Source organism: Dipteris shenzhenensis, chromosome 31 (genome assembly GCF_047967505.1).
Source record: "Dipteris shenzhenensis isolate YYH24624 ecotype China chromosome 31, Dip_SZ_1.0, whole genome shotgun sequence".
Classification (NCBI taxonomy): Eukaryota; Viridiplantae; Streptophyta; class Polypodiopsida; order Gleicheniales; family Dipteridaceae; genus Dipteris; species Dipteris shenzhenensis.
In genome coordinates this window covers 37,634,578-37,658,533 of record NC_141626.1, presented here as the reverse complement: position 1 = coordinate 37,658,533, position 23,956 = coordinate 37,634,578, and the positions used below count along the sequence as shown (strand labels likewise).

At 42.8% G+C, this 23,956-nt stretch overlaps 1 protein-coding gene across 1 annotated transcript in view; it reads right to left on the bottom strand.

Moving 5' to 3' along the window:
* Positions 1–22,598, bottom strand: part of LOC147881421 (transcription factor jumonji (jmjC) domain-containing protein) — a 76,500-nt gene extending 53,902 nt beyond the window's left edge. Inside the window, exons 1-12 of the mRNA XM_087370167.1 lie at positions 20,090–22,598; positions 11,771–11,828; positions 11,534–11,656; positions 11,102–11,159; positions 10,708–10,844; positions 9,779–9,937; positions 9,466–9,552; positions 9,178–9,372; positions 7,372–7,524; positions 7,064–7,258; positions 6,876–6,947; positions 6,282–6,377 (exon numbers count right to left, since the gene is read on the bottom strand). Coding sequence (XP_087226293.1) covers positions 6,282–6,377; positions 6,876–6,947; positions 7,064–7,258; positions 7,372–7,524; positions 9,178–9,372; positions 9,466–9,552; positions 9,779–9,937; positions 10,708–10,844; positions 11,102–11,159; positions 11,534–11,656; positions 11,771–11,828; positions 20,090–21,438 — 2,682 coding nt within the window. The 5' untranslated portion in view covers positions 21,439–22,598. The remainder of the gene's footprint in view (positions 1–6,281; positions 6,378–6,875; positions 6,948–7,063; positions 7,259–7,371; positions 7,525–9,177; positions 9,373–9,465; positions 9,553–9,778; positions 9,938–10,707; positions 10,845–11,101; positions 11,160–11,533; positions 11,657–11,770; positions 11,829–20,089) is intronic.
* Between the last annotated feature and the right edge of the window lie 1,358 nt (positions 22,599–23,956).

Genomic DNA, 23,956 nt, shown 5'->3' with positions numbered 1-23,956 from the left:
GAAGGGCTATCTACGGATGAAGAACAAAGACTACGTTGCGAGACTGACTACACTTTGACTAGACTGGGTGGCAAGACAGACTATGCTTTGACTGGATTGATTGACTAGAATGCCTATATGGTGATGCAATATGCTCTTACATGCTGATGCAAGAAGAACATGTATATACCTAGATAAATCCAGGAACATTCCCAAACACATACTTGAGCATCCATTTATACAAAGTCTTCGTACTGAGTTTCTGTCGGCACTCCGGAGGTGAAGGGCAGACTCAGCCATGATGAAGGCTAGCACTAAAGGAGAAGGCTAATCAAAAGGTAGTCCAAAATCTCTTCATTCAAGCTACAACTGCTTGTGAAGTCTAAACATTTTCATTTTAGTCTCTCCCCAACGAGCATCTAAATCTATATCTAGCTGATAGGGCAACGCACCAATTAAGATAGAAAGAATTATCACAATACCAGCAGGCCGCAACTTGGACGAAAACTTCACAAGGTGAAATTTGCATGTCCGCTAATACAGTAGAAGCATATACCTAGATGAATCCAAGAACATTCCCAAACTCATCCTCTAAAAACACAACATGGTGCAGTTTCAATCTCATGATAGTCACTCACAAGGTTGAAAACCATAAACTCCATCATGCATAGCAGGGACTAGCTACTATGACATCCCCACTCACGTCATCAGCGCCCAACAGTGGGTGTAGACCATAGTATAAAAATATGCTCTCACACATACAAATCCACACACCCACACATACTTGAGCATCCATTTATACAAAGTCTTCGTACTGAGTTTCTGTTGGCACTCCGGAGGTGAAGGGCAAACTCGGCCATGATGAAGGCTAGCACTAAAGGAGAAGGCTAATCAAAAGGTAGTCCAAAATCTCTTCATTCAAGCTACAACTACTTGTGAAGTCTAAACATTTTCATTTTAGTCTCTCCCCAACGAGCATCTAAATCTATATCTAGCTGATAGGGCAACGCACCATTTAAGATAGAAAGAATTATCACAATACCAACAGGCCGCAACTTGGACAAAAACTTCACAAGGTGAAATTTGCATGTCCGCTAATACAATAGAAGCATATACCTAGATGAATCCAGGAACATTCCCAAACTCATCCTCTAAAAACACGACATGGTGCAGTTTCAATCTCATGATAGTCACTCACAAGGTTGAAAACCATAAACTCCATCATGCATAGCAGGGACTAGGTACTATGACATCCCCACTGACGTCATCAGCGCCCAACAGTGGGTGTAGACCATAGTATAAAAATATGCTCTCACACATACAAATCCACACACCCACACATACTTGAGCATCCAATACAAAGTCTTCGTACTGAGTTTCTGTTGGCACTCCAGAGGTGAAGGGCAGACTTAGCCATGATGAAGGCTAGCACTAAAAGAGAAGGCTAATCAAAAGGTAGTCCAAAATCTCTTCATTCAAGCTACAACTGCTTGTGAAGTCTAAACATTTTCATTTTAGTCTCTCCCCAACGAGCATCTAAATCTATATCTAGCTGATAGGGCAACGCACCATTTAAGATAGAAAGAATTATCACAATACCAGCAGGCCGCAACTTGGACGAAAACTTCACAAGGTGAAATTTGCATGTCCGCTAATACGGTAGAAGCATATACCTAGACGAATCCAGGAACATTCCCAAACTCATCCTCTACAAACACAACATGGTGCAGTTTCGATCTCATGATAGTCACTCACAAGGTTGAAAACCATAAACTCCATCATGCATAGCAGGGACTAGCTACTATGACATCCCCACTCACGTCATCAGCGCCCAACAGTGGGTGTAGACCATAGTATAAAAATATGCTCTCACACATACAAATCCACACACCCACACATACTTGAGCATCCATTTATACAAAGTCTTCGTACTGAGTTTCTGTTGGCACTCCGGAGGTGAAGGGCAGACTCAGCCATGATGAAGGCTAGCACTAAAGGAGAAGGCTAATCAAAAGGTAGTCCAAAATCTCTTCATTCAAGCTACAACTGCTTGTGAAGTCTATTTAGTCTCTCCCCAACGAGCATCTAAATCTATATCTAGAACATGACTTGCAATAAGATCTTCAAGATGGATTGATCTGAACAAAAGCGAATAAGCTATCTGGTGGCATGGCTATCATCATGCTCCTAAGGTTGTCCACCTAGGCTTTGATAACACAACCCTAGACTAACTACAATTAAAGACTAGATAGCACAAAGAATTAGATAGAGATAAAAGAATGCAAATCTGACACAAGACACGCAAGTTGATATGCAATGCAATGTGCAACCGCTAATATGAACACTGCGAATGTCCAAATACAAAAATGAGCCCCTTTAGATGCTGGGCTATGACTGACTCATGATGCTAAAGGGGCAATGAGGACTAAATGCTGATGTAGAGGCTATGGAAAACGCTGATGTAGAGGATGTAACCTATGCTAGGGTAGATTCGAATTGTGGAAGGCCTGTTGTAGCTAAGTTAGCGCCTCCCAAGAATTGCTCCGAACTAAGGCGGGACTGCAACTGCATGCTGAAATGATGTTGACTTTGGTATGCTAGACTCCTACATAATGCTGAGGCTCAATGCTCGTCCTTGCAGCTAGGATTGAGGGCCTGGTTGCCAAGGATGGACCATGGAATGCATGAATGGAAGGATGGGCACGCACCTACTTTTATAGGCTTTTAGGGCAGATTGACCAACCTTGGTCAGATAGTCAATGCTGATTGTTGAACTTGGTCGACTAGTCAACGCCAACAGTCAACCAAGTGGTCAAAAGTCAACATTGATCCAAAAAGTCAACATGTTGAATTTTTTGATTGAAAAGTCAACTCTACGTGTTTTGACTTGCCTTGTCTTTTTCTGCCCAAAACCATGCGAATTTGCTGCTAATTGAAGATGGAAAATGATGACTATGCAACCACGTGTCACTGCCACCTGGGCTTGACCCTAGTGCATGTGACATTTCCCTCTATTGAACTTGTTGCTAGGTGGACACCTTGCAACTCTTGGCCCTAACGACCTGAACTGCTCCGCCTTGGCCTTTGGCTTTGAGACTTGTCACCTAATGGAAGAAACCTTTCATCCACCTTCTCTGGAACTTTCGTCTACACCTGAAGTGCCCTTCCTGTGCCATAACGGAAAACCCAAGGCTGAGGGTACACGCAGCTGATGGCGATGATGAGGAGAAACTCCTACATGCCAAAGCCTGTACGAAACTCCTTGAACTCCTTTTGATGGTCTTGTCTGCAAAGCTTGGACTAACTAAAATTACTGAGTTGACTGAACTTACTGCGAGAAGTGAGAGGTGGTAGACCCAAGACACTCCCTGGCTGCGACCGCTGAGCTGTTATCACACTGATGGTGGAAGCTGAGAGCCTTCCTTGGGTGGTAGACCCACGTGAGACCCATGACTGAGCTGCTTGAACTGTTACTGTAAAAACTGCTGCACAGTAGTCCAAAGAGTTGTGCTCGGAAAACTCCAAAGAGGATAAGAGCTACCTGCGGATGAAGCACGGATGAGTACTATGCTTTGAATAGACTCGGTAGCGAGACTAACTATTCTTTGACTAGACTAACTGACTAGAATGCCAATATGCTGATGCAGGCCTAATCTACATGCTCTTACATGCTCATGCAAGAAGCAGATGACTTGCAACAAGCTTTTCAAGACTTGATTGATCTGAGTGGAGGTAAATGAACTGTCTGGCGGCATGGCTATCATCATGCTCCTAAGGTTGTCCACCTAGGCTCTGACACCAATGTGTTAGAAATCACAGTACAGCAGAAGCAAAAGAGATTAATACTTGCTGGAAAACAACTCAACAAAAGTGCAGCAACAAAGTAACAAAGGAGATGGCAAAACTGAACAAGTTCTTCCTTCTAGAATGAAGGGCAAAAGGCTGCAAGAGGAGCAGCTACAAAGGGCAGCAGTTGCTGCAATCTTCTTCCACCAACGGTGGGCTAGACAAGTCGCCTTCTCCCTACTAAGTGCACGCTGCTGGATTAGCTTCAGTGCTGAGAGGCTGAAGGCTTGAGTGCTATGTGATAGTGAGGGGGAAGGGGGCTTTATATAATAGAGAAGAGAGGCCACAAAGGGGTGGTGGATTGACCACCGACCATTCACCTTGACCACCGACCATTGACATTGGCCACCGGCCATTGACTTGGCCACCGACCATTGACCTTGACCATCGACCATTGACTTTGACCTTGGCCACCGACCATTGACTTTGACCGGTCGACGACCCCCTCTCAATCACTCCCCCTTCTAACCACCTAAGCCCCTTGCCCTTCACCTCATAAATGGGGGGGCAAAACATGTGGGGCATTAACCAAGAATTCTAACACCCGCTCTTTGGTTGGGTAGAGAAAAGTTCTTGACTTGGGCTATTCTGTCCTCGTGATTCCCGATGAGCACGAGATCATCCACATACAAAATGATAACCAGCATCATCCCTCCCTCAATGAAGAAGTAGAGGTTGGGATCAGAAGGACTCCTCCCTGGCAAGTCATTACTAATCCATCCAATTAGAAACAAAGTCCCTTCTCAATCGACCAGACTCTCCACTCCCCAGCACCAATGCACCCATCGCTCATCTACAAATTTTTCAGCACTAATCTAAGGATGCCAAACATCAACCAAGTCGAGCCTCAATGCTATGATACAAATTGTCACAAACCAATCCTTCTATCAAACCAAAATGGGGTATCCAAGAACTTTTCTCTACCCAACCAAACCATTCTTTTCCAAATCATGCACACAAGGTACCCCAAAGCCCTAGAACGCTCCTTGCTAAACTATGCCACCTGCTAACGTTCCAATCCCCTTCCCATACATTATTCATTTTGGCCCTTTGGTTCTTTTTTTAATTCACTAACCATAGCATTGCCCCTAGGCACTTACCTCGAGGAGATGAATTAACCCATCCTAATATGCATGGGAGCCTCGAAACCTTCGAGTCACAAACCAATCCTTCCATCCAACTTACGGGTATCCAAGATTTTTCTCCACCCAGCCAAACCATTCTTTTTCAGATCATGTACACAAGGTACCCCAAAGCCCTAGAACGCTCCTTGCTAAACTATGCCACCTGCTAACGTTCCAATCCCCTTCCCATACATTATTCATTTTGGCCCTTTGGTTCTTTTTCTAATTCACTAACCATAGCATTGCCCCTAGGCATTTACCCCAAGGAGATGAATTAACCCATCCTAATATGCATGGGAGCCTCGGAACCTTCTAGTCATCTCGGACCCCAATCCCAAAGACCTTGATGGCATCAAAACAATAAGCTATTTACACTTTTATACATTATCATTGGTCTTTCTAAGGACTTTTTGTCACCGACCCATCGGAGGTCATGCTACATTCTAACTGGAACATAACATACGCAGTTGAAAACTTATATCTGAGATCAAGAACACTTCCTTACTAGCAGGATACAATGCATTACATTGCCTGTTCTGTTGAAACTCAATGGATATAGCTCAAAGCACTGTTATTCACCGAAACGTTTCACCCAGAAACGTTTCGGCGAAACACCCAAAACATGGGTGTCTTGGGAAAACCGCCCTGGTACAAAAAAGCCCGTACACGATTTTTCGACGCTCTGTTTTGCATTGTTTTGGCTGCTGATTTGCTGCTCCTGCTCCATGTTTTGCTTGCAAATCACTCCCTACATAAAAATTATGCATAGGCTGTTTAAAGTTTAAACTCCCTTTGCCTATGTAGTATGGCCCTGTAGGCTGTAGGCAGCACTGAGCAGACTGTAGGCTGTCACCTGTCACCTGTAGGCTGTAACAGTGTATTTGAGAGAGAGAGAGAGAGAGAGAGAGAGAGAGAGAGAGAGAATCTAGAGGTAAATATTTATAAAGTATATATAATTTATGAAAAAACTGCAATCTCTACCACGTTTCTAGGCGAAATGCCTGTCAAAATTTAGAAACGCATTTCTAGAAACGTTTCTTGTGACACTGGCTTGACCACTGAGAAGTTGATACTATGGTTGCAACAGCATAACTATTTTCCTGCACAGTCTTAACATGGTTGCACATTGCATCATTTCTATGCTACCCATCTACTTATCATAACCCTTGAAGTAGAAAGCCTCTAAAGGTCTAGAACAAAAACAAAGCACAAATACATTATTCAGTCTAAGTACATTATTCAGTCTAAGTATCTACAGTCAGGCAGACCATCAGTCCAGAGATTCTGTCCTTCTGTCTTCCTTAATAAATTACAAGAAAGTTCTATTGGTACCCGAGCAGAAGTTAGGGCATCTTCCAGTTCCTCAGCCTCTGGGAATTTAAATGGTGACTCTAGGAGCTTCTGCTGGAGGCTCTCCAACTCCATCAGCTGCACCACAAGACAATCATCAAAACCCTCTTTAATGGATGCTACCGGATGACCCAATGATACAATTCTATATCTAGAATTATGAGCATCCCAATACTTGATAGGATATAATTACGCCAGGCATAAAAAGCAAGGTGCTTAGAGTGTGTCACTCAAACAACTTTTCTGTTTCTTTTTCATTTCGTTTCTGAAATTCAAGGGATAAATTATGTCCTCTGCTCTGTAGTAGTTAGAAGCAAGTATTCAAAACCATTACGAAATGAGATGACATTTTTTAAAAGATAGCTGTATACATCAGCACCTCTATAAACACTCTACAATCGCTAACAATCACCACATCAATTTAAATCAGAACTAAAATGCATGACTTAAGATACCTATCGCTCAGAGTGACACACAGAAACCTAGACTTTGCATCCCCACAACGAGGCTTGGTAGTTTTACGAGCTTAAAACATGAAGATGAAATTTGTGTTAAAGACACCAGCACAGGAATTACCTGCCATGGAGGACTAGTCGAGAGCAAGGCTTTAACTTGCTCCTGCAGGTTGATGGCAAGCTCCACTGAGCCCTGCATGGATGAAGCCCTCTAAATAAGATAGAGCTGGAAAGTGGGATCAGTAAACCATAACCACATTAGAAAACAAACACAAGCTTTCACCTGTTGCCATTGCCTTTCACATTTACCTTGAGCTTCGAAATGACATCCTGCATATCACATGGAGCAGGATTTACTGCTAAAAGCTGTTGTGCCGACGATAATGCAATCTTTTCAATATTCATCTTTTGAGCTTCAAGATCCATTTCTGCAGCAGTGACACACCCTACCACACCTTGGGCCCAACTCTGTGTGGATCGAAGATCTCTCTCCACAGTCCTAACCTGAAATTAGCCAATAACAACAAGACATAAACCAAGGAAAAAATGACGTACAAATTCAAATCCATCATCAAATTTTCATCATCAACTGAGAACATAACAATTCATATGCTCACAGGATCCATTTCATGACCAGCCCACAGGAACTGTTCCGCTTTCTCAAGTAAACTCTCGATACTTGAAAGCTTGGGGGTTGTACGAAGGATACTTTGTACATCCATAAGCCAAAGCTCTGCTAGCTTGGTGTGTGAAACCATGCTACCATCAACCTGCAATTAAGAAGAGGTTAGAAAGTAGCAAACGTTTTCATTAACCTAAAGGCCATCTGCTATTACGTCAGCAACTGTATTCATTAAGATACTCCATGACAACATCAAGTTTAACAAAAGAAATCTATTTAAAAACTCAAACTTTTCCCTTCATCTCTCACACTCACGCAGCTCTGCTGCATGCCCGGGGACAGCACATGCCTCTTCAATAGCCTTGCACAGTGGTCCACATCTTCCATGTGGGCAGCATGGTCTTGGTCGAGATTTGGGTTGCTTCTCAAGCATTTGTGGGTCAGCTCTCTGTATCGAAGGGTCATTCCTCTCAAGCTCTCTGAAGGAGTGTCAGTTGTATTCTTTTGCAGTTCTCCAAGATATAAAGCAAACTCTTCCCCATTGGGGAGGGGGGCCCTCAATGGGTACAGGGACCCAGTCTAGTGTCGTCTACATTCTCTCTCTAATCCCTACTCTCTCTATATCTCTTATGGTGCACACGCATACATCTCGCGCAAAGGTTCAAAGATGGTCTTGCTGCCATTACACGATCATTCACCTTTGCATGTTCCATTGGAGTTTTCAAAACCTCTACATGTGCCCTTTGAACCTTCCAAACAAAGGCCCAACAAATTGTGCCATCGAAGACCCCTTCAAAGAGTCACAAGTCAAGCTCAAATTTTATCATGTGCATTGTGCAGTAAGCATAATGCACGCAATTTGTGGTCACTGGCATCATGCATTATGCTTGTGCAACATTGTGCAATCTGGAACGTAGTCTAGATCTCATCCGATCAGGAGTCAGGACCAAGATAACATGTATGTCAATGCCTTAGCACCAAACATTTTGAGCAGACATTGGGATAAGTGACCAAATGGGTCTGTTGTACCTAGATCCAGAATCAGACCGAGATTAAAAAGCATTGCCTCAGCAAAATTGCATGTACCTCTAGGCCATCTTCAGACAAACTCATAAATTAGATTGAGACAAGCAAGTTGGTGAAATCACATAACCATACAAATCTCCCCTATATCATGTCATCAAGTTACAACAAAGAGATATGGAGAGACACCAATAAGTTGTAATTACTCCACAACAGTCACCACTCTTTACATGGAGTGTGTCTCCCCTTGAAGTGGATGGACACAATCCCTTCACAAGGGATTGTGTCCATCCAACATCAAAAGGCCCATCTGATTTATTCAGCACACTTGACACAATCAAGCTTCTTAAGCATAGACACAATGCTGCCATGGTCAAAGGTTGTATAAAACATTGAAGCACTTTCCTCTAGAATTTAAAGAGATTCCAGCCTTCCTTCTGTTAACAGTCCCACCCCCAATGCCCCCTTTTAATTTTTAAGTCACAGAGGCAGGCGAAGGGCCTGGAATACAAATGGTTTGGGAGGCTTTACACAGGTGGCAATACTTTAGCATATGGTGTGTTACATGCGTACAGAGCCTCAAGCCAACCTTTAGAATGAATGAATGCTTAGGTCAAGCATCTGTCTTCTAAAGACATTATCAAAACTCTTGTGTGAATCCATGTAAAAGAAGTGAATATGAAACAGTTCGTGATTTTGTGGATCTTCAATCTAACACCTTAAGAAAAGACAACTGAAAACCTTCATAAAATAACAAGCTAATTCAGGTAAAGGTCACCTTTTTTGTGACCATAGTTGCATCAGATTGCCTGGAACGTCTCCTTTGTTTTCCATTGAAACCTCCAGATGGTAAGCTGGAATTATTGTTACCAGAAGGCTGAATATCCAGCAGTAAATCATCCAGCTCTGCAAGACTATATCTGTACAGAAATTGCTGCTGATCCGTACTACACTCACAAAGTTGCTCAGAGTGCTGCACCATTGCAAACAGAAATATCACTATAGCGGAACAGCAGCAAAATGTCTTTTAAAGATTTGCCAGAACTGAAAGTTAGAATACACGCACCTGTAAACAGACAGCCCTTCCAGGGCAGCAGCTACAAGTTATAGCAGAGAAAAATAAATAATATTGGCATATAATGCACCCTGGATCCTGTGAGAAATAGGACAAGAGGGTCAGCTAGCTTGAAATGACAGGAAAGCCCAATATATCTATAATGTATAGTGAATTCTGAAGTCCCATCAGCAACAGTAGAGCACAAGAAGCAATAGCCAAGACCCCTGCAAAGGGAGATTTTTTATTATTATCAACCATAGTCTCCAGCTGATGTCCCCAAATTCACAACCACTTTTCAATAAAGCCAGGGAGTTTCCACCACCTCTTCAGTTCCAATGACTTCTGGAAATTTCCGAGGAATCATCCGGGAACTCCGAATGATCCCATTTTTCCACAAGCGCATTCTTTGCTTCCTTTCTGCCGTAATCATGTGATTCAACTCCTCTATTACCCATGGGGACGTCTCGCAGCCTCTAATATCCTAGTATAATGAAACAAAATCAAATAAAGTATTAGATACAATAGAAGATAAACTTTCCTCATGCACGCATAAAATTTGGTTTATTCATTTTCTTATGTTGTTCCTTTCAACTTATCTATTGCTATATGCTAGTTAGCATTAAATGGATATCATTAATTGTGTTTTTGAAAAAAGCATCGAGCTATCGCAGACAGGGAATTTCAGTCAGAGAACAACTGGAAACATAAAGATCTCCCATATCTTCTCTGACTCTTGCCCCAAGGTTGTGAATTAACTCCTCTTCTTAGAATCCTTTATGAGAAAGGGAAGCCAATTTTAGGAACAGCAGCTCTCCAAAACATAGCCAGTGTCCTGGTGTTGTTATAGCAGTAGATGTTTGGCAGATTCTAGCAGTCCACAATCACAGCCCAGACAGAACTATTCTAGCAAGATGAACTATCAAGTCATGAGGAGAAAAGGAAAAAGAATTGGAAGCTCCCACTTTCAAATAGGCTTGACTTAACAGTCCAACTATGACAAGAAACCAGAAAAACGTTCTAGATTTCAAGGAGGCTTAACTTCAAAACTCAGCAACCCAACCTTCACATAAACAAGCATCCAAATCCAGTAAAATGCACCCTCAAAACAAGCACCCCAACCTTCACATAAACAAGCATCCAAATCCAGTAAAACGGCACCCTCAAACCATTAGTACACCAGATATCCCATGAAATCGATGGATCTTACAAAAAGAACTTTCATAGGATCATTTTCCATGAGCAAAATATAACCTTTGATACAACATAAAGTAGCTCCTCATGAGATATGACAGCTGCCTTGTGATAAAGCCGCGCTCTTTCCACCCCAAATCTGCCAAATGGTAACCAATCTGCAGTTGCAAAGTTCACAGCTTCTGCACAATTGAAGCCTGAATGCCATATGCCATGAAAATTTAATCACTATAATGGCCACATAACTATTCACGAAATTATCGCAATCAAAAAATTCAAATGAAAACCTGTCAATAGAAAAAGTTTATGCTATTCACAGGTACAACCTATTGAACAATTAAGACTCTAAGAGTTAAAAAATCAAAATACAATAATGTAAACTACAAAGTACAACAAAATTACAACATGAAGAAATGTCAATTTTCAGTGCATCAAAAAAGCCCTCAAAACTCACCGTGGTTAAAGCCACCATGGTAAGACCTTGGGAAGGTAATCACAAAATTTCCACGCTCCTAGAGATTAAAGATCCACCACACAAGAGTAAGAAAACCAATACACATCAAGGCTCAAACAGAAACCTCGAATTCTGACCATGACAAAAAGTTCAGGAAAAGATAATTTGACAGAGGCTGCCTGCATACAACACTATTAACATTACATTACTTGCCAATTCATATCGAAGCTGCTGTCAAAAAGACATACATGTAAAATCCGCAAACAAGTTTTGGGAATAAACACAATCTAATGCAATATAAACTTTCATACTAACAAGAAAAAGCTGTTGAAATACAAACGTAAATCACAAAAAAATGAAGCTTTCTTGACTAGAAGTATGAACCATTCCAACTTAATATCATGAAGATGTTAAAAACTATGGTACACATACCTGAACAGTAGTACAAACTGGAACATTATTTTCATGTAGCACCTTTGGATTTAGCATTGTAACCAGCTGAAACAGCAAGTCAGGCTGTGTTTCAAACAGATCAGGGAATGTTTTGTGCATGACCTGTATCAAGTAAGCCACACAAACTTCATTAACAATAAGCATCACCTTTAGTGTATGGGACAACCATATATTTTATTTTTTACAGATTCCCAATTATGTAGAATAGCAGCAAACCTGTTCAAAAGCATTCACAGCACTGCCAGGAACACCATACCAGCATTTTGGAGCTCCCCTGAAAAATCCCAACCATGTGGTGGAATTTAGATAGATAAACCAAAGGGATGGGTCATTCTATTTCACCTAGAAAACTTGAAGATCCCTGAGTCGACATAGATTATTTAGACAAGAAAGTTTTAGTTTATACTATATAGCCTATTATCTTTTATTGTTACTTAATTAGATAGCACATTTACAATCATTTTTGCAAGGCTGTCTCTTATAAGTGGATACCTATGAGAAGTGAACCTTCCAACTCTTAGGTTTGCCTATAATGAATTGCATTTATTGACGGACTATAGTGCATTCATGTTGATGTTTAGATTTGAGCATGGTGCAATTGCGTGGGTTAAACTAAGCCACCAGGTACTGTGTTAAGAGGTTGCTTGCTTGCGGCCAACACTCCTACGCAGCGGAAAGATTCACCCTAACACCACAAATGTGGAACACAGCTCAAATACATGTGCTTACTTAGCTTAAAGAGGGCAAGTCAGATCCGAAAGAGAACTCAGACGTAAAGCCAAAACAGAATAGATATACAGGTAAATCTCAAGTACTAAAACTTGCGAACATATGTACCAACGCCACTAGAAACAATCCCTGAGGTCAGGCATCAAAACAAGGCTCTGTTTTGCTGCACTCTCTGACGGAAACTATTCTTCTCTGCCACGCGTCTCTGTGATATGCTTCAGTAGCTGCTCAAGGCTGAGCACTCTTGCAAATGTATGCTCCATTGGTGTACTGCAGACAAAACTCCCTTTGCTGCATGCACCCTTATGCTCTCCTACAGTTAGTTGGTATGCAACTGGCTGTGCTGAACTTCCGCCCTGCAAGTAACAGTGCTGTCAATCTCTGGTTCTTCCGCTCCTCACTCAGAATAGTGACCTGCAGACAAGGGTCCAAGAATGCCTGGACCCCTGCATATGGGCCCCTATTTACAGGTTGAATGCCTCCTGAAACCAGCCGACTGGTTGGCTGGTCTGTTGGTTTCACAGACTGCCTGAGCAGTCAAGTCTGCTCACCTGCTGCTGTTTCCTACTGCCTAGATAAGGCCTTCCTTGGAGGCGTCGTGATGCACCTACAGGTCTATCTACCCTCAAGTATGCTGAGGTGTAAACCCCTTGAGCTGGGGGCCCAAAGGTGGGGAATTGACCCTATTCTCCAACACCCCTTCTCAATGACACGCTGTGGCCCAACACCAACTCTGTGAAAGAACTCCTCCATCAGCTTCTTTGCAGTAGCTCTCAGAAACATGTCAAGGATATCTTCTTTATCCGATCCTGAATCCCATACTTCTCCACATCACCCTTGAACAACCAGATCCAGTCTGGAACACCAGTACAACATCTAGTCCACGTCATGAACCCTCAGGTGTATTCAATATCCCAAAGCACCAACAGAACCATCCAATCATCCCCTCAGAAGATAAGGACAGACCAGACCCTGCAAGGTACCAAAAATATTGGGTCTGTTTCACCCCGAAATACAACCGGTGCCGTGCACGTCCTGGTCTTTGGTTCCCTGTTGTCATATGGTCCCTCTAGTATCACGCAACAACTGGGCCTGTCTGAAGAAGCCTCCTAATCACCTTCGTTGATCAGCAACTCGAACTTGTCGAAGTCTTCTTGCTAATCTTCTTCCAACACGTGTCGAAAGTCTCCACAATGAGAGATCCCCCCGGGTCTATGGGGAAGGCTTTCACCCTCCACTCTTGAGAGCACCTCTACAAACAGTGATCCCAAAGCAATCTGCTGAAATCTTCAAAAAAACATAAGGGAAACAAATACCCTGGAATTTCAGTCCGGTGAGGCTTGCCATAGGAGCAATCCAGGTACCTCCCACAACTGCATCCATGCCTTAGTGTTCTGGAATCTGAGCACATGCTCCCCTTGGTGACTTCAAGTTCCATCTCTGAGCTAGCCATTTCATCTATACCTGTGCTACTGGATAGGTCCTCACCATCCTTTCTCCACCACAAAGTCTAGCTCAATGCTCCACTCCTCAATCTCTCTCATGAACACTATCTTGGGTCTGCAAACTCTATCTCAGTGGGACATCATCTTGTCACTAAGAGTAAAGTTCTTCTCTTACCACATCAGCTAATGCCGGCTCAGACTAGTCCTCCCTCTTCCCTTAATCGCCTTCTTCTTTTTGCAAACTTTAGCAAATTGTCCAAGGGTTTCACACAATAGAAACACTTCTTTTGGATCTCTCTCTCTTTCTTTCTTCTTGTCAATTATAGAGGCATCCCTGTCAATACTCTTAGCATCCTTTTTTTGTGGCTTCCATTTGCCACCTTTCTTGACTATAAGAGCCTTGCACCGCCATTGTACATGTAAGCTTTTAGATTACACAAAAAATATACTTGGACTTGTGAGAGTCGTCACCAACACTCGGTAGCTCCTCGAAAGCTTACTAACCAGAAGCATGGCTAACCGGTTATTGTCCACCTTGTGAGTTTATTCTTGAGAATGGTCACCTTCACTAGGAAGTCACGGGATGACTCCCCTTCATCTATGTTCAAGTTGAGTGATTCGATTTGAAGCATGATGATCCTCCTTGTGTTCTTGGTCTCATAGAGATCCTGCAACATCTTCCATGCCTCCTACGCTATGTCCACCGGCCGGATGTGAAGTATCACCAAATCCGCAGGCGTATCTGATGATCATGGAAAGAGCGACTGCATTTCTTGTGTTCCACTCTTTCACCTACTAGAATCATGATCTTACCCGAGGCATCTAGCACATCAATAGATTCTGGCTCCATGCCTTCCATCATCTCCCAAATCTCCCTGCTAATTGATGAGACTATGAAGCTTCACTTTCCAAATTGGATGGTTGGTTCCATCCACTTCTCAGTTTCTCTAAATTTCGGAATGAGTGGGTTGGATTCCATGGCTCAGCGTAGATGATCTGAAGTCTACTAACCTATTTTGCACTAACTAAAGGCCATATAAGCTCCTTCCTTCTCAGCAAGAACTCCACCTTCAGTTTAAAGAAGGTTCCCAATCTTGGATCTCCTAGGCTTTGTATCACGAGCAAGGGTATCCCTAGATGAGCCTTTGGCACTAATACCATGTTAGAAAAGTCTTGAGGCTAGTACTCGGATGCAGCAAAGTAGTGTTGGCCTCAAGCAAGCAACCTTCCTCTATTTTTCTAACATGGTATTAGAGCCAAAGGCTCATCCAAGCATATCCTTGCTTGTGATACTGTAGAAAAGGGGGTAGGGGCAGATTTAGAGAAAGGGGGATAGACTAGTAGAAGGGGAGAGAGATAGGGGAAGAAGGGAGGAGAAGGGGTGGGAGAGAGAGAATGAGGTAGGAAGAGAATGAGAGGGAGTAGGGAAGAGAGAGAGAGAGAGAGAGTGAGTGAGCGTAGGCAGCAAGGAGGAAGGGAGAGTAGATAGGATTAGATGTCACATCAAAATGTACATTGTAGGGGGTGGATGGAGACTTATATAGTCCCTCTACATTTTCCACCTAAAGAACCTCTAACTTGGCTCCCTTTTCCCCCTTCATTACAGCCATCCCTTCCCATAGAATTTTGCCCTCAAAATTTCACAGCTTGGCTGTCCAAAGTGCAGCAACAGCAAGTACTAAGCAATCCGGTAGGAGATAGGGGTGGTCCTGGACAATGCTTTCTAGCTGCCATGAATTTACATCCTCAGGGAGTCCCCTCCACTTGATAAGATACTCTACGTAGGCCTTGTTCTAGAGTACATGGTCTCTGAAACCCACAATGCACTCTGGGACATAGAGGATGTGGCCCTCTTCATCCATAGGTGGCAACTCTGGAAGAACATGGACATGCTGTCCAACATGTGGTTTCAGCAAAGACACATGGAAAACATCATGGATCTTGGAGGTACGGGGTAGCTCCAGCTGATATGCTACCTCTCCAACCTTGCGGATGATCCTGTAAGGACCGTAATACCTATGAGCAAGCTTTGTGTTGGTATTACCTTTCAGCGAGGCATTACGGTTCTTATGGAGACGCAAATGCACATAATCTCCCTCTATGAAAGACAAATATCTCCTGCGTTCATCCGCATATTTCTTCTTCTTGGCTTGGGCATCCTGCATATTCCTTTTTGCCAACTGCGGAAGGGCATCCATCCTCTCCAAGTCATTCTGTGCTTGCTGATTTTTCACAGCCATGTCACCAATTGAAGAAGGCACCCCAACCTTGCATCCGTACATTGCCTCAAACGGGCTCATGCCAATGGAGAGATGCTTGGTACTGTTGTAGCAAAATTCAGCAAGTGACAACCATTTATCCCAAGACTTCCAAGTATCATGGCAAAAATGCCTCAAATATTCCTCCACCCATTTGTTCACCCTTTCCGACTGTCCATCAGTCTCAGGATGGTAAGCAGTGCTAGGTGTGAGTAAAGTACCCACTGCTATAAATATCTCCTGCCTCAAGTGACCCATAAACTTTGCATCTCTGTCACTAACAATTTCCTAAGGGAAACCATGATGCTTAAAGACATGTTCAATGAATTGCCAAGCAACCTGCAATGCTGAATACCGGGTCTTAGTGGGTATGAAATGGGCCTGTTTTGTCATTCTATCCACCACAACAAAGATGCTGTCCAATCCCCTCTCTGTAGAAGGCAATCTTGTGATGAAATCCATTGCTATGTGCGTCCATTTGCCCTCTGGAATGGGTAATGGTTGCAAGAGGCCTACGGGTAACTTGCCGTCCACTTTATTTTGTTGGCAAGGCAAGCACGTTTAGGTGATTAGTTTGGGGGCTTTTACCAGGGCACATTGCCAAGGTTAAGGGCTGGTAGAGGACTGGATTTACAGAGGGTATATTTTAAGGGCGAATTTTCACCCAATGGCGAATCTAGAAGCTTCTCCAAGTTTAAGGGGCTAATATTCAACGCTTGAATTTTGATAAATTTGCCCAAAAATAGATATAAATTCCTCATATGAGGTCCAAATTTAACCTTTCAAGTACTCAAATCAATCGGCATAAGTCATCTAGAGTCATATATAAGGTTAGAATTCTCAAATTCTAGCTTACCAAAAACATGTGTATGAACTTTAAGTATACTTAAACCCATTGAAGCCTTAAAAATGGTAATATTTGTAACTCTACCCTAGAAAAGATTCGCCCAATGAACTACATTTTCCTAGCTCTATATGGAAAAGATTCGCCCAATGACCTACACTTCCATAACTATGCTCCCCTCTTAAAAATTACCCTCGATTTACATCCTATTTTAGGTTGGCTAGCTGCCAACTGGCTGGGGCTAACCAGGCCAGTAAGACACACACTCACTCCAAGATGCCTAATGTTGATGAAAATCACAATCAAAGGAGACGGGGCCAAATGGGTGGCTGTTCAAATGTTGACCAAAGTCAGGTCAGCCAACCTGGCTTGGGTCAAGTCAGCCAACCTGGCCTGGGTCAAGTCAACCAACCTGACTAGGTCGGGTCAGGCAGACTAGCCAACCACACCAAGTCGAGTCAGGTCCGCTATCTGCAGCCCTCCCCGCCTACTATAAATAGGGCCATTTGGCCCTACCTCTGTACATTGATTCGACGCAGTCTACAGCCTATTTTTCGAGCTCAATTCAAACTCAATGATCCAGAGGCACAACTCGGCCCTTAGATTGTACCAAGTTTGTGGAGATTTTCTCAATCAAAAGCCAGAGTTTTTCTTGATGTTTGTTGCGCAATTCCATCTCTTTTGCGTTCGCATTTCTTGCTATCTCAATTCGCATATTTGCTCTCTCCTCTGTTCGCATATTCCGCTGCACTTTGACAACTCTTTCACCTTATCTGGGACTACCGGAATTATGAACTTCCCGTGTTAGAAAACATAATGGAGGTTGCTTGCTACAGCCAACACTCCTCGCCAGCAGCGGAAGATAATGAAAGCGTATGTCCAACAACTAGACAATGCCAATTCAAATCATTCTTTCCTTACTGTGTACTAGTGTAGAGAGAGAGAGAGAGAGATGCAAACAATAATTAAACAATGCTCAAGAGAGAATAGAAACAGTAATATGTATTTTGTCCCAAAGATGGACCAAACCATGTACAAAAGGTGTGCACAGTGTGCCACCATCTAGCAGAAGGGTGCTACCTAGATACGGACCCGTGTGAATCCTAGACTATTCTCCTACCTCCTCTTGGCACCTCCAAAACACTCTCAGCCTGCATGCTCTCCTAGAGCTTCAGAGGGCTGCGTAGTGATGCCCGACAAACATGTATTCTTGCTGCTCTAATGGACAGCGAATGGTAAGGCAGTGTTTGCTTCTTGATCCTTGACCCCCTTGCTGCTTCCGTCTGCAGCCAATGGTGAGGCACAAGTCTCCCTTGATTCCTGTCCTTCCTACTACTGTGCAGGCAGCTGCTGGTCTTCAATATCCTCAATCGCCCTTCAAGTTCTTGCACTCCGTGAAAGATATTAATACTAAAGGTGGAGGAATCCAGCTAGGTGACATGGGCTTCTCGTTGCGGTCTAAACCAGCCTTGTGTCTCATAAACTTTTGCGAAAACATAAGGGCCAAGGGATCCTCTTCGTTAGCATCCAATTCTCGTGAGTAGAATCTCCACATCCCATGCTTTGCATCTTCTTTGATTTCAATTCCCCCCTTTCTGCAAGGAAAGTAAAGGACTTGCCCCTTTGAATATCAAGAGCAAGCTTTTGGAGAAGGTTCCACAATCTCGCTCTCGTTCAAGTAAACTAAATGGGGCTTGTAGTTATTTGGGCCCCTGGTTACATCCCCATACCCATGACTCACCCTTAATGTCCTCTTTTGGAGAATCAGGATGGTTGTTGCCCATTTTTTCCACAAGGTATTTCATGGCTGCAAGGAATCGGGCAGAAATATGGCCACAAAGACAATCATGCTGCCAATAGCATCAAGTCTCGTCACAATTACAATGCACTGATCAGGACAATTGAAGCTTCCATTCACTGCAGATGGTAATTATTCTACTCTCAAGATCTCGCTCTCTCACGTGTGCACACAAGTAGAACAAGACACATGATTATGGGCAGATTCAAAATTGTCACAAGTACTCACGGGTGCTCCATTGGACGGCAGGGTGCTGAACCACCTATAGCCCAAGAGCTTCAGCACAGATCTCCTACTGTACTCCCTCCACTATTCTCTGTTAAATGCCTTCTTATGACCTCTTACCACACTCACAATAAGAACAAGATTCATGTATTGGTGTGGTGAATTATCAGGCAAGAGTCAGAATTAACCAAGTGGCAAGACCATTATCAAAGACAATCATAATCAATGCCACCAACAAGATTAGATACACTTTATGAGCCGGCTTTGACTAAGTACATGCATACCCGACCCTAAGTCTCGCAATTTTAAAACATTAAAAAAACTCAAAAGGAAAAATAAAACATAGAACCAAAAAAAACGTCATCTTGTCTATGAGATAAGGCCAAACATAACCGTTCAAACAAGGTACATTTAATTTGAACTCATTTTTTCATACTATCTACTTTTTCCAAACAACTTAAAAGACTATGTTATGAGCTCGTGGAAAGATAAAGATATACAACCATGCTCATGATTCTTCTTTGAAATTTCAGCAACCAGCAATTTGTAACTCAAACTTGTTATTAAGAGTCTTCTTTAATAACAGAGAAGAACTGAACAAAAGCATGCATCCTTGTATGTGCATTGTGAACTGCCATGAATGGATTTGCAGTGCCTGAAAAGAGACTTTAAAAATTGAGTCTAGCTCATTACATTATTCTTCTTAGCCATTAATTTTTCAATTTTAAAAATATAATGTATAGATAGATAGATATAGGTATAGGTATATCTAATACCTATACCTATATCTATCTATCTATACATTATATTTTTTATTGAAAAATTAATGGCTAATCTATATCTATTATCTATGGGTAATAGAGACAGATAAAGGTATAGATATGTACACACATAATACATATGTACCTATATCTATATCTATATCTATTATCTATAGGTAATAGAGACAGATAAAGGTATAGATATGTACACTCATAATACATATGTGCAAGAGTGTCTGTGTGTGTGTGTTTTGCTTGTGTACATGTACGTGTGCGTGCATGCATGCAGCTCTTAGTCTGGCCCTTCATCACTGGAGTTCCATAACTTGCCCATTTTAGAAACATTTTTCCCAGAATGCTTTTGATTAACAAACAATCAAGGGGAGTACTTCCTTCAAATCATATTGACTGTTGCACAAAAACCAACTGCTAATTTATTACAATATCTGTTGGTTTTTTTTAAAACAACTCTTACCAGTGTAGGTAGTTGATGGAGTAAAAACACTGATCTTCATAATGCCAGCAAAAAGATGAGAACAGCATCCCCACATACACCCAAGGTACCGTGACACCAGGAATGTTCTCCTGCACATGCTGTAACAAAGACCCTCTGAGCTTTGCAAAGTTGTTCAAATTCCAGGGGCTTGCAGCATACTCTTTCCATAATGTGTCGTCAGCACATTTTGCATCTGAAGACCTTGGGAAACCACTCCCATACACTTCAGTGGCTAAGTCATTGCCGTACAAAACCTCTACAGCGCCCTTACACCTTTCCACTGCACTCCAGAACTCTTCTTCAATTTCAGAAGTGTTAGGCTCTTTTGTACCAAACCACTTTTTCTTGAAACGATCAGCAAAACGCCTGAATGAGTCAAAATTATGAACAAGACCAGGGATGAACCCAAAACTTTCAGCTTCAGAGGCAAGGCAATCAAAACAGTACCAATTCCCAGAGGGCACCGCAGAGAGCGGTGGTGTTAAGCAATAGAGGTGCCAGCCACGATCACACCTGTCACAAAGCAGCATTAACTGCTCATGGGCCCCACTATGGCATTGCTCGCACACTTGGTCTGCTCTTATATCTACTTCTTCTACATAGTATTCCTCGACTTTCTCAACTCCTGAACAAGAATTGGTGGCTGTTGCTTTCAAATCTCCTGCACTCTGTCTCCCAGTCTTCCTTCCTTTGGACTTACCCTTCTCCTCCTGGACATTAGAAGGTCTATACCTTTTGCCGCAAGAAATACTTGATTGGTAAACCTCGTAGGCATACAGGTGAGTCTCATACATCTGAGATAACGATGACCGAAGCGAACTTGACTGGAGTGCTGGTATGCAAGAAGGGTCCAATATTTGTAATACGTCTCCCCATTTCCTGTCTTTCTTTACTCTCTGATACCCTCCATGTCGCTTTACCGCGCTAAATAGCTTACACAAGTCCAATTCCTTACCGAGGAAGACTGGCCAGCTCTCTAGCTTACGTCCCTCTTTTTCAAGGAACCTGCTATACTCTAACTTAAACGTTTCACCATCACAAGCCGCAGGTCTCATTTGTAGATGATGGATGGCCTGCAGTTTTGTTGGAAAAGAAAATGATTTTGTATCTATAGCAAAAGGTGGGTTCCATGCTTTTGGAGGTACAATCTGGCATATACCATAAGGCTCTGCTTGTTGCCTTATTTTTTCAATGTATAATAATGGATCTGTAAATTCCTCTTCAGTTGGATGAAATACAGGGGCTTCTGGCAGACCTAGAAATCCAACGCTTGACGGTTCTTTCTTCGTCTCCTGAAGGGTTTCTTCATTTCCTCCGTCACGTCCCATCTGTGCGATAGTAGCTAATCGAGTCAGTAAAACCTGTCAAGTTCCTTTCCTCTGTAAACAATGCAAGAGAGAGCTTCTCCTCATGTTTGGCTCCCGTCACAATGCCATAGCGACAAGACCTAAGGATACAGCGTATATTTGTATGTACAATGTGATCTTGGAGCCCAAATGATGGACATATGTGTAGAACCGTCTATGGCATTGACGCAACTTTGCCCAATCGGACTGTTAGAGAGAGAGAGAGAGAAAGAGACAGAGACAGAGATAGAGACAGAGGAAGGTGGGAGTCAGAGAGAATACGGTCCGATCAGAAAGCCGTGATCATCTCGCAGAAGGAAAGGCACTCATGTGAACTATGATGTTCCTACAAAACCCTGCAAGTTCCTGTGTATGGGAATTCAGATGGTTGTCACAGCCACTCAATGCAGCAAGCTCCATATAAACATGTCTGGCGGAAGGACACTCACCATACATACATCAATCTGATACGAATGTAGAATTCGCTCTGATGTGCAATCTCACCATAGCAGAAAGGGGGGGATGGGTCGAGAATCTGGATATGGTCTGGGGAACATGAAAAAGCCACCGTGTTCGCTCAGTCTGCAAACTGAAATCGTCCTCCGAGTGGCTGAATCAGAGATTGAGAGGTGATACGATCTCAACGAGGCTGTGTCTGCTCTCTCGCACCAGCCAGGGTCTGTTCTGCTGCAATTTGTGATGTGGGTATGTGATGTGGGCAGCAAAGCTTCCTGCTAAAAGCCAGGAATCTGGGTTCTGCTGAAGGTTGGGATGTGTACGGGTGTTAAACTGGCATGGAAGCATGAGCAAGAGATGGAGGAGGAGGAGGATAAAGATGGGTTGGATGTGAAAAAAGCAAGGTGATGGCAGAGCAAGGCATCCTGTTACTATTGAGGGGAGGGCGTAGGTTGAGATAAACAGCAACGAGGCTCGACTCTTCTTCAAGACCCTTCACACCATACCGCCATCATCATCACCGAGGGTTTGTCCTAACACTATGTAGGTCATCTTGCAGTCCCATACTTAACCTCAGTCGTCGGCAAGGATGCCGTCCTAAGGGGTTGCAACTCTTACCCTCCAGGCAGTGCCTCTTGAGGTTTTAAATCTGCATCAGCACAAACCCTTCTCCTTAAGGTGTTACAACTTACACTCCACTCCGTCTTACCCTTTCTATAACCTTGAGAACTCTTTCGAGGTTTTAAATCTCCATGAACCGTTCTTTCAGATCTTTCGTCCCCCTTTTTCTCCCACTATGTCATTTATTTCCTCGTTCGTAGCCTATTTACATAGTACCTTCGATGTAAGTATCTTTCATATTATCCATAGGTATGTAGGCAGATGCTAGTCACATGTTTATGATCTGGTAATGTTGGCCATGTTTATGATCAAGAGATGCTGGCCATCCTACATGCCTTCAAAAAATGGTATCACTATCTGTAAGAGAGTACAATCAACATCAAAAATGATCATAGGACACTCAGATTCTTCCTCGCACAGCCCAAAAAGAGATGGTAAGCTTTAGTAAAGTCCAATGATTTTGACATTGAATACAAGAAGGGGAAAGAAAACGTGGTTGCAGATGCCTTGTCCAGGATGTGGATTTGCACATTGTTTGCGGTTTCGACCATTTATCAGGCATTGAGTACATGGCATTCAAGAAGAGTACACGCTGAATTCAAGGACAGCAGCCATCTTTTCAAAATTGCACAAGAACCCATGACAGGATCATCCTGACTTTAAATTGCATGTGATCGTGGTTCCCAAATGGTACTAGTGATAACAAGGATGCAGAAGGGAGCAGCACGGCAAAAACTAATTTTTGCTCAGAAAGCAAAAAGCCCAAAGGCCACACAAGCTTTTCCAACAAAGTGCCGCAATGCCAAGTACAACTCCCCCCAATTTTCTTCAAGAAGCAAAGGAAGTCTACCCCAACACCAAAGTGGAGAAAGCTCGGTATCAAGCCTTGATGGAATGGGTAAGACATGAACAGGAAAAATTCAAGGCAAACTAAAGAGCAACAGTCAAGGACAAGGAACCAACACCGCACAACATTGACACGGTGATTGAAGCCATCACTAACCCAAGAGTAATGGATCTACATGCAACTCACCCCCAACAGGATGGAGCCACCCTAGCCAACTTAATTAGCTGCCCCTCACAGTGCCAATTGGAACCTTATCAAGAAATTTTCCCACAATGTGGGAGAATTTCAAGATCGGCACAGTGTTTCCCACCTCCTAAAGAGGAAGAAAATGATATATCAGTGAAATTTTGTGCTAGGGATGACATAAAAAATGTAACCATCCCCCTAGAGCATAAATTCTTTGGCCAATACCTTGCAATAGTGGATGGTGGGATATGTGTCAACATTCTCACAAAGGATCTATATGAAGAATGGGACCCGCCACCAATTGGGAATGCCACATTCAACATATGCCTTGCTAACCACACCAAAATGAAGCCACTAATAATTGTTGGCAATAACAAAGATTGTGGGTTT